The following is a 10,758-nucleotide window of genomic DNA, read 5'->3' as shown; positions in this document are numbered from 1 at the left end:
CTGGGTACACTTTGAGTATGTTGAGCTGCTATGGGCAATCAATAAGTGCAGCCATCACAGCCATTTTGTGGACATTTTGTAAAGGAGGTGGTATGGTTTCGAGGGAAGGACACTCACCGGATGACCCCGAGCAAATCCATTATCCTCTTTGGGTCTCAATTTCCATATTTGCAAAGTGAAGGAGATAGACCAGCTAGGTCAGGAGATCTTAAGCTAGTTCTATGAAGTTCTAAAAGTTAAGGTACATTTCGTGCGCATACCTGCATCTTGTGGGGAAAAATGTCCATAGCTTTTGTCTGGTTTTTGGAGGGACCTCTGCCTCCCAGATTGTTCACCATGACTTACCTGGACAACCTCAGAGCTGCGGGTTCCTGGCTAGTCTGGGATTCTGGGACTCTGGTTCTAAAGCTGTTTCTAAGAAGCAAGTCCTACAAAGCTGTCTGCTCTGAGTTACTGGAGAGAGGGAGATCTGGAACATAGAGCTCACCCAAGAACTTATTGCTGCGGGCTTTGCTGGCCTGGGAGGCCCTAGCTGCCTAGCAACCTGTGTCTCTGCTTTTCGCCCTCCCTTCTGTCCCACAGTCCCTAGATGGTGTCTGAGACGTACCTCCCCGACCCACCACCTGTCCCCTCCTGGATGGCTACAATAGCTATTAAACCATCTCCCGGCTTCTATGCCGGTCCTACCCCCATCACACTTGGGGTAAAACCCAAATCCTTTTCCGATCCCTACCTGATCCAGCCTCCACCAGCCTTCCTAGTGTCATCTTTTCCCATTTTCTTCATCCCCCACCCCTAGTCACCAAGCTGCAGCCTCACTGACCTCAGCGCCTTATGCCTTGGGCTCAGTCCCCACTGGGGTCTTTGCCTCTGACGGTCCCTCTGCCTGCAGTCCTCTTCCCACCTCTTCCGCTGCCTGACTTCTCCTTCAATAAGTTTTTCCTAACATTCCATCTCGTTTAGATTCTGGGCTGGGCACAGTGGCTGACACTTGTAATCCCAGCACTTTGTGGGGCTGAGGCAGGATGAGACAAGCCTGGGCAACATAGACCCCTGTCTCTACAAAAAATTAAAAAAGAAAAATTAGCCGGGTGTGGTGGTACACACCTGTGGTCCCAGCTACTTAGGAGGCTGAGGTGGAAGGATCGCTTGAACGTAGGAGGTTGAGGCTGCAGTGAGTCGTGATCAAGCCATGTTGTATTCCAGCTTGGGCAACAGAGCAGGAGCCTGTCTCTAAAAATAAAAAGGGTAAAATGATAGATTTTGCTTCCTGTTATCTTCCATCAGTGCACCTTGTTTGTTTCTCCTTCATAGCACTAACTCAGTCTAGAATGAAATATTTATGTGTTTTCTTCCCTCACTAAGATGTCAACTCAGGGAGGAAGGAGCTGAGTCTTATATAACACAGTGCCTGGCTCATAGTAACACTGGACATGCCCGCTAGAATGGCTAAATAAGTGACTGACAATACCAAGCATTGGAGAGGGTGCAACACTCGTACGGCTGATGGGAATGTACAAAGTGAGTGTTCTCTCACTGTGGAAAACAATTTTCTGTTTTATAAACTTATACACACACTTACCATATGGCCCAACAGTTTCACTCCTAGGTATTTACCCAAGAGAAGTAAAGACATATGTCCAAACAAGACTTGTACGCACGTATTGCGGACTTACTAGAAATGGCCCAAAACAGGAAACAAACCAATTATCTATGTAGAACAGGACCCCGGCTGCATCCCCACAGTCTGCTTGGGCACGAAGGAGAAAGAAGCTCTCAAGAGGCAGCGGAGAGAATCCACCTGAGTTCCCGCAGCAGGGGCAGCCATTGAGTGCTGCTGATTTGTAGTTGGGGGGCATGACAGTTGGGCTTGCAGGGACGGGGGTACCTGGGGGACCCAGAGATTGAGGAAGCACCTGTGTCCCTCTCACCTTCAGATTTCCAGTCAGGTTCAGAAGCATTCTGCTCTTCTCTGGAGAGTCACGATTTAGAATCACATGTTTTGTTTGTGTGATTATTTGTTTAATGTCATCCTTCCCCACCCACCATCACAGTGCCTGGCTCAGAGTGACTGGGCTCTCAGTAATGAGGATTGTGGAATACATGTGGATTGGAGAAAGAATAGGCAGGGTGGGCAGGGTGGTGGAGCCGTGCTCTCAGAGACAGACTTGCTGGACACCTTGCTGCCTGCTTGAGGGCAGGGGACCGGCCGCTTGAGAGGACCTGGGCCTGGTGCCGCCTGTGTAGGCAGGATTTTTGCAAAACACCAATTAAGACATTTGACCCAAATTTGGATAAAAGCCTTTTTCCTGTGTCAAGTTGAGCTAATAATATACATTTATTCATAATTTATGAGGCCTAGTAAGTGGGAACAATTAAGGAAAAGGTCTGGGGAAAACCTGTTTCTCTTAAGTGTCACATATGCCTCTTTTTGTTCTCCGAGACAGTTTCCGCTCCTCTCAGCCTACCATGAAACACCATTGTTTCATCATTATTATTATCATTTGTTATATTACTCTTAGCTGACATTTATTGAGCAGTTACTAGGCCAGGCTATAACGACATTGCCTCTTTTAATCTTAACATAGAAGGCACATATTGTTGTTGTCCACGTTGTACAGATGAAGGGACTTGCCCAAAGTCCACAGCTGGTGAATGGGGATCTCGACTCAGTTCTGCCAGGCCCCAGGGCCAACAGAACATCACCAAGCCCTTCTGTTTCTGTGTCAGCCCCCCAACTCAGGCTCTTTCTGAATCTGTAGGGCAGCTTTTCTATTGATGACCGTTAAACTTGGGAGACCAGGGTGAGAAATTGATTGCCTTCTGATTCAGTAGCTCTGGGAGTAGGCCTGAGAATTTATATTATTTCCAACATACCTGGTTTCCAGGTGATTCTAGTGCTGCCCGTCTGAGACTACACTTTGAGAACCACTGATTCAGGCAATGCTGCTATCCGAGTCACCTGTGGCTCCCTTCTCCCCCACTCACTGCTGTTAGGTGGGTTTATGACCTTCTAGATCTTTTCCGGTGTGTTTGCATACATGCTATGCTACATAGAGAAATATACGGCTTGATTTCTATTTTTTTTTACACATGTGGGGTTCTATTTTACATGCTGATATTCTACAACTTTGTTTTTTATTTAATGTGTCTTGGAGAACACACAGATCTTCCTCATTCTTTTCAACAGCACTGTAGTATTTCATGATATGAGTGTTTTGTTTGTTTTTGTTTTTGTTTTGTTTTGTTTTGTTTGTTTTTGGCTTTTTGAGACAGTTTCCATCTGTCACCCAGGCTGGAGTGCAGTGGCATGATCTCAGCTCACTGCAACCTCCGCCTCCCGGACTTAAGCGATTCTCATGCCTCAGTCTCCCAAGTAACTGAGATTACAGGCATGCACCACCACACCTGGCTAATTTGTGTATTTTTAGTAAAGACGGGGTTTCGTCATGTTGGCCAGGCTGGTCTTGAACCCCTGGCCTCGAATGATCTGCCCACCTTGGTCTCTCAAAGTGTTGGGATTACAGGCATGAGCCACCATGCTCGGCCCATGATACGGGTGTTTTATGACTTTATTTACATATTGTCTACTGATTGGTATTCCATCATATTATATCATATATGTAATTTTATGTTCATCATATATGTTCCATGATATATTCCATCATATATGTAATTTTAGACATTACATATATTCCTATAAAATCCCTGGGAACATGGATGAGTGTTTCTTCAGAACCTAGTAGTCACACATTAGTGTCAGTCATTATCATTGCTGTTTTTGTTTCATTATTAATATAGAGGCATTGTTAGCTTCAAGAAGTCCACTTATAAGTGGGGACATATGTGTAAAGGATTAGCTCCTCATTTACAGTCTCTAATAAAGTTTTCAACAAAACAGTTCTGGTAAGAGGACAGAGATGTATGTGGGTAGGGCCTTGAGGGATGTATAGGAGTGCAGAGGGGAGAGCAGCAGGGGGGTTTGTACTGTTGGGGCCTAGCTTAGCTACCAGAAGATTCTACCAAGGGGTGGAGCTGATCTTCTCATTTCTTGGTCATTTGGCAAAATCGGGCCTTGGCCACGGATCCAGATTGGCTGCATCATTATTGAGAGGTCCCCTGCTTGGGTCTAGCCAGCCTCAGCTCTGATCCACCTCTTTCCTTCCTGTCTCCTCAGGGTGGAGGGTCCGGGGAGGAGCAACTCTATGCTGACTTTCCAGAACTCGACCTCTCCCAGCTGGATGCCAGTGACTTTGACTCGGCCACCTGCTTTGGGGAGCTGCAGTGGTGCCCAGAGAACTCAGAGACTGAACCCAACCAGTACAGCCCCGATGACTCCGAGCTCTTCCAGGTATGCCCTCTCCAGTCTCCCCTCCTCCCACCCTGTCAGGCCTCTCTGTCCTCAAAATCCCAGCTCTGCCTTGCTCTGCCCTCTCCTGCACTTGCTCATGCCGGGAAGTCCCCTCACCCACCAGAGCTGTTGGGCCCCGGTTTCTTGTGCTGGATCGGCCCCTGATCTGGCGCAGCTCACACGCCTCACCTGGCCCTTGCTGTATCATCTCCGGGAAGTAAGGGTGAGATGAACTGCTCTCTAGGCCTCCCGAGCAGAACTAAGCCCCTTTGTGTGCCACAGAGGTCCAGGTCCTCTGTTCCTACATTATCTCATCCAATCCTCATCCCCACCCTGCAAGACAGGCTCCAGTATTTTCCCATTTTACAGATAAGGAAAATGAGGCTTGGAAAAGTTAAGTCCTGTGCCTAGGGCAATTAACCTAGTCAGTAGCTGAACTGGACTCAAACCTAGTCTTCTTGCCTCCAGAGCCAGGACTTTATGACCATGATGATACCATAATGAGATGACTGGCATTTATTGAGCAGCTGTTCTGTGGGGGGCTGTCCCTGTTTGTGTATATTAATTCATTTAAATTTCTTAACAACTCTCAGTTGTAAATACAATTATCTCCCTTTTTCAGCTGAAGCCTAGAGGTTCTTTAATAAGAGGCAGTGCCAAGAACCACTATGCATGTGCCTCTCCAGCCCTGGTGCTCCAGCGCCGAGCCTCAGGGGCATGTAATGGCTAGCATTTCCTGTAAGAAGGCCTCTTACGGAATAATATGATGTCTGGGGTTTGCTTCAGAAGAAAGCAAGCTCTGCATGGATTTGCATGTGTGGGTGGGAGTGTGCGGCCTAGAAGGTAATAGATGAAATTAGATTGGCCGTATTTAGCTGGGTGATGGACACATTCAGATTCATGATTCTTTTCTTGGAATTTTCTCCCTCGTAAAGATCAGGGGCAGAAGCCATAGCTCCCTGTGCCTATCTGGCAATATAATAACAATAACAACAATAACATCGCGCGTGCTGAACACCAAGGTGGTGTGCTGCAAGCGTCCTTTCCAAGCGTCCTCCTGACGGATTTTATCATCCTTCTAGAAATGTTTACCGAGCCCCCTATGTGTCAGGCACTGTGTTCATCAGAGGACTTGACGGTCTGTAAACATGTGAACAAACAGTAGTCACTTGTGATAAGGGCAAAAAGGAAATAGAGAAGGGACTGTGGACTGAGTGGTCGGGAAAGGCCTCTCTGAGGAAGGGGAGCTATCAGTTGTGTACTCCTAATAATTGGTTTTACAGACAAGGAAAGGGAAGCTCAGGAAGGTTGAGTAACTCGCCCAAGGTCAAACAGCTAGTAAGGATCCAGGCAAAGATTGTAATCTAGGAACCCACATCCCTCACCGCTACACTGAACCCCTTTGCCAACCCAGTGAGGAATTACCAGAACCAAACTGCAGTTTTGGCTCCAACCAGAGACCTCCATTTTCTTGCTTGAACAATGGGGACAACTCCTTTGCCATATTGCACCCTTCCTCTTAGGGGGCCAACTCCAGAAAATGCTTTTAGGTTGCAGAGAACTCATGAGTGAAAGGGGTTTGGATGCTCCCTGAAGACCATCCCCACCAAGACTATATAGGCCCCCCACCTACTCAGAGAATGGCCAGACCCACCGGCAAGCCTCTGATGAGGTCCTACTAGTGCTTTCAGGCACAAGTAAGCTTGGTGCGGCCCCAGCCCTGCAAGGAAAACAGTCCTCACAGCTGGCTGAGCTCTGCCCTTCCAGCCCCTCTCCCTTTCATGGGCTGCACACTCCACCAGCTCTCCTGAGATTAGGCTAGCTCTATCCATTGCTCACCGGTGCACCCTCTGTGCATGTGACTGGGGCCTGTCCCCACCCTCTGCTCCCTGCCCATCGGAAACTCTGAATGTGGGCTGTGTCTGCATTGTTCTTTGTTGTATTCCCAGGGCTCTGCACAGTGCCGGGCACTTTGTCAGGGCTTAACAGTCATGCACTGAATGAATCCTTCGACACCCAGCTCTCATGATGCCTCCTCCTAAGGCAGTTGGTCACTTAGTCCCGCTCATGGGCTCCCATCTCTTGCACGCATGTGTGTCCTTCAGACTGCAAGATCCTTGGGGACAAACAACACTTTATTCATCTCTGGGGCCCTTGCACATTGTAAGGACTCAATTCATAGGTGTTGAATGAAGGAACTGATTAAACTGACCCATTCCAAAAACCTTGAGCTGGGATCTAGGAGCCATAGGTTCTAGTCCCCTTTCTGGCACTAACTTGGACAGTTTCTTTATGGGAACAATGGGAATCATGGAGCCTTGCTGCCCAAGGCTGCCCATGTAGCTTGCTGCCAAGCTCTGTTAACAATTAAATGGCACCATTGTTATGGAAACAAACTGGGAGAGTGGAGAACAAGCTACAGTTGCAAGGGTTGACACCTCCTCCGGGATGGGAACGTTGCTTCCATTTCTCTGCATGTCCCAGAGTCCTTAGGGATGGGACATGACAGGCCCTTAGTAAATATTTCTAGAGTAAGGCAGGTGTTTGGTTGTTGTGCAACAATTTGCTGTGTGTCCGTGGATGAGTAGCTCCCTTTGTTTGGGCCTCCGTTTCCCCATGTGAGGAATGAGGAAGGAACACGGACAAATCCATCTGTTGAGGCTACAGGAAAAGAGTCACTGGGTCTGGACCTACTCCCAGAAAAATGGGAGGGAGGTGGCCAATTTCCTGGGTTTCTTGAACCTCAATTTAAGCCCCCTGGATAGTAGCGATCTCTGAGTCTTCTTTCTGCCCTGGTGGCCTGCATTCTGTTCCGTGACGTTTCTTCAAGCCACTCTAGGTCCTCAAAACGAAGCCTTTTCCCTCAGATTTCTTGAAGGCTCCTTCTCCTCCTGCTTGAGATCAGCTCAGGAAGACTGGGGGTGGGGCTGAGTCTATTAATATCCCTTCCTCAGCTGATTAACTCTCCATTAATTTGCACTCTGTTTCTATGCTGAGCGGGGAGAGCCGAGCTAATGGGCCTGGGGAAGAGGAGAGGGGTGGCGCAGCTCCCTGGGATGGATGGCTGGAGAAAGCAGTGACCAGCGTGGGCAGGGTTGGCTGCTCCTCCTAGTCGGGCTCAGGGCCTCCAGCCCCACCTGGCTGTTTCAGTGGAGTGGGGTGGGGAGAGGTGGGGAGAAGGGGAGGACTTTTGCTTTTACCCAACTTGATGGGTACTTCTTGAGGTCTTTGCCATTTTGGACTCATTTCAGCACCATGACCGGCACTCACTAAGTCAGTGTTGGCTTTCTAAATCCTGGGTTCTAGTCCATAGTCCTACCCCTGACTCACTGTGTGACCTTGAAAGATCTCTTTCCTGGGGCTTTCTTCCTCCCCTACCACCACGCCCCCCAAAAAATAATGGCAGATAGGTTTCCTTGTGAGTGCCAACTGTGATTGATTGGCAGTTGTCACCTGAAGCCCTGCATCAGGAGAAATGCTGGCATGGAAGGAAGAGGCCGTTAGCAATACAGGGCAGCAGTAGCGTGTGTGCCATACGTTTGAAATCTCTCTTCTCTACGTGGTTCCTGAGAGCCCTTCCAGCTCTGACATTTGTAATAATTCACAATATCTCTGGCCGTTGGTACTGTCCCTGGGAAAGAGTGAGAATTCTCAGTTCATGCAGTGCTGATGATGTCATCTCTGAATGACTTCCCTCTAGAATCTGGTCTTTGAGACACTGAACTTAGCCTCCCACCATTGTTCATTGTTTGGTTCATTCATTCTTTCATTCAGTAAATCTGCCGTGGTGCCTCCCATGTCCCAGGCATTGAGCTTAGGGACCTAAGCACTCTACAAAGCCACTCTCATTACTGCTTCCAGACTTGGCCTTCTGGGAGCCCAGGGAGGGAGGCTGGCCAGGGATCATGTCTTCCCATTTCACAGGGAAAGGAGCAAGGCATAGAGGAGGGAAACGACTTGCCTAAGATCACTGTTTTGATGGCAGAACCCCAAGAGTGGTCACTGAGCTCCAGGTTCTAGGATCTTAACTCCCCATCAAGCTGGACAGATGGTTCTGAGCTGGACAGGGTTGGGAGTCTGGCCTGAGGGTTGAAGGAGACTTGTGGATAGGGTGGGGAGCAGCCAGTGAGCCCCCCTGCATTCTAAAGCCAGAGTCCTCAGGCCCTGATCTACCCTCGGACCTCCGTCCCCAGGGCTTGGGTCAGGCCCAGCCAAAATCTTCTTTTGACCTTTCTTTTATTCTTAGCTCTGTTCTAAAAATTACAAACGTGTTTGTTCTCTCCCCGTGTTCCCCCTTCGAACTTCTCAGCTGCTGCTCCGGCTGTAAGGCCTGGAACAGATTTAGTGCAGCCAAAAGGCCGTCACGAGATGTGTATTTCAGATGAACTTCCTGCAGAAAGGATAAACAGCCTGACCTGGGATGGGAAAGAGTGCCGGAGGAGGCGTCATGTGACAGAATGTGCCTGCTGCCAGAACAGCCCAGGGACCAGGCCTTACTAAATGAGGCACTCGGTGCCTCACCTAGAAACCACATGCTCTCGGCACCAGGCCTCTGGGCATGGGGGCCTGTGGGCTGGGGGTGTGCACGCTGACCCTCCTTATGGTTCATCTGTGCGTGGGGCACTCTTGCTGTCCAAGTCCTGGCTCTGGATGTTATTTGCTACGTGAGCCCTGACAAGTTGCTGAGCCTCCAGGAGCCTCTGTGTCTTCAACTGCAAAAAGGAGATCAGAATCGTGCGCCCCTGGGCGAGGTTGCTCTGAGGCCTCCCTGAGCTTGACAGAGCCTTTCTACTCTCTTCAGCCAAGTGCTGTGCCCCTGGCCTTTGATTGGGGTTTCCCTTTTCCTGGGTCTCCCCTCCTTAACACTTTACCTGGCTCGTGTCTTTCAAGCCTACTTTTAAGTATCAGCTGCTCAGAGAAGGCATCTGGGACCACCCTGAAGAGCCTGTAAGTCCTCGCCACATTCTTTTTCTCCATCATGGCTTCCTTTTATTTTCTTCCTAGCCTTTCTCACGCTCTGGAATGATCTTGTTTGTTAGTTTCACCCCATCCTCTACTGGAGGGTAAGCTCCATGGGAGCCGGGCATGTCAGTCTCTGCGTGCTGTTTATCACTATCGTCCAGCATGAAGCCAGGCACAGAGTAGCCACCGGGAAAGGGAGGGAAGGGAGAAAAGAGTGCAGGGGGCAGTTACTACCATCACCACCACCATCATCATCATCGTCCTGGCAGAAATCGTGTAACAGTAGCAGCACTAGCAGTGGTAGTGGTAGCAGTTACAGTCATCACAGTAGCAAGTGCTTATTTTGTGCCAGGCACCATTTTCTAAGCATCTTACCTAAGTTTACTCATCCAGTCCTCAGCTGTAACCTTAGGAAATGTGTGCTGTGTGTTATCCCACTTGATAGATCAGAAAACTAACTTGCCTAAGGGCCCAGAGTTGCTAAGTATGGGACCTGGGGTCCAGTCCCAGCTCCAGAGTCTGAGTGTCTAATCACCATACTTACTACTTCCTCCGGAGTGAATGAGGAGAGTAAGCTCTGGGAACCTGCAGAGAAATGATAGCTGCCTCGTCACTGCTGTGGTTATTATTGTCATAGTTGAACCCTGAAGCTTCTGGTCATCACACTGCCTGGACCCCAGGGTCTGAGGGGCTGCAACAGGTTGCTGCTACCAGTGTGGTAGGCCAGCCTCTGTCCTTGGTCGGGGAGGCAGGTGTCGCTCAGGTGGACAACTTTGTGCCCAGGTCACATACTGATAAGCAGCAGAGCCAAAAGTGGGACTCCCAGGCAGGGCCCTTTCCATTATCACCTGCTGTCTGTTCATAAAATTCTGGGATTCTTGGAGTCAATAACACATTTATTGGGCATCTGCTATGCCAGGAATACTGAGCAGCTCTGCTGGGGGTGGGGGGCGGCTGAGGGGAAGGTATGGCAGGAGGGTGATGGTGGGCCAACCGGCTGGGCAGAGCTGGTGTCCACCGTGGAGAATGAGTCTAAGGTGGTGACTAACCATCTCCCCATCTGCCTTTCTGGTCCTCCCGCCCTCCTCACTCCAGATTGACAGTGAGAACGAGGCCCTCCTGGCAGAGCTCACCAAGACCCTGGATGACATCCCTGAAGATGACGTGGGTCTGGCTGCCTTCCCAGCCCTGGATGGTGGAGACGCTCTATCATGCACCTCAGCTTCGCCTGCCCCCTCATCTGCGCCCCCTAGCCCTGTCCCGGAGAAGCCCTCGGCCCCAGCCCCTGAGGTGGATGAGCTCTCACTGGTGAGAACCTACTTATAACAGAAGTGATGGTTGCAGCCTGGGATTAGGTTTTTGGTTCAGGGCATGGGTTGCAGAGCAATCCACTCCAGCCCTGCAGGGGACTCTATGCATCAGTGGCAATATTGATCACCGCAGAG

At 49.6% G+C, this 10,758-nt stretch overlaps 1 protein-coding gene across 1 annotated transcript in view; it reads left to right on the top strand.

Annotated features, from left to right (window-relative positions):
- Window positions 1–1,506: 1,506 nt before the first annotated feature.
- The window catches only part of PPARGC1B (peroxisome proliferator-activated receptor gamma, coactivator 1 beta), a 30,148-nt gene continuing 20,896 nt past the window's right edge, over window positions 1,507–10,758 (top strand). The window contains exons 1-3 of the mRNA XM_011985377.1: window positions 1,507–1,521; window positions 4,178–4,351; window positions 10,409–10,621. Of these exons, the coding sequence (XP_011840767.1) occupies window positions 1,507–1,521; window positions 4,178–4,351; window positions 10,409–10,621 (402 nt within the window). The remainder of the gene's footprint in view (window positions 1,522–4,177; window positions 4,352–10,408; window positions 10,622–10,758) is intronic.

This window comes from Mandrillus leucophaeus, unplaced genomic scaffold (assembly GCF_000951045.1).
Source record: "Mandrillus leucophaeus isolate KB7577 unplaced genomic scaffold, Mleu.le_1.0 Scaffold282, whole genome shotgun sequence".
Lineage (NCBI taxonomy): Eukaryota > Metazoa > Chordata > Mammalia > Primates > Cercopithecidae > Mandrillus > Mandrillus leucophaeus.
This window is presented reverse-complemented; position numbering and strand designations above follow the sequence as displayed.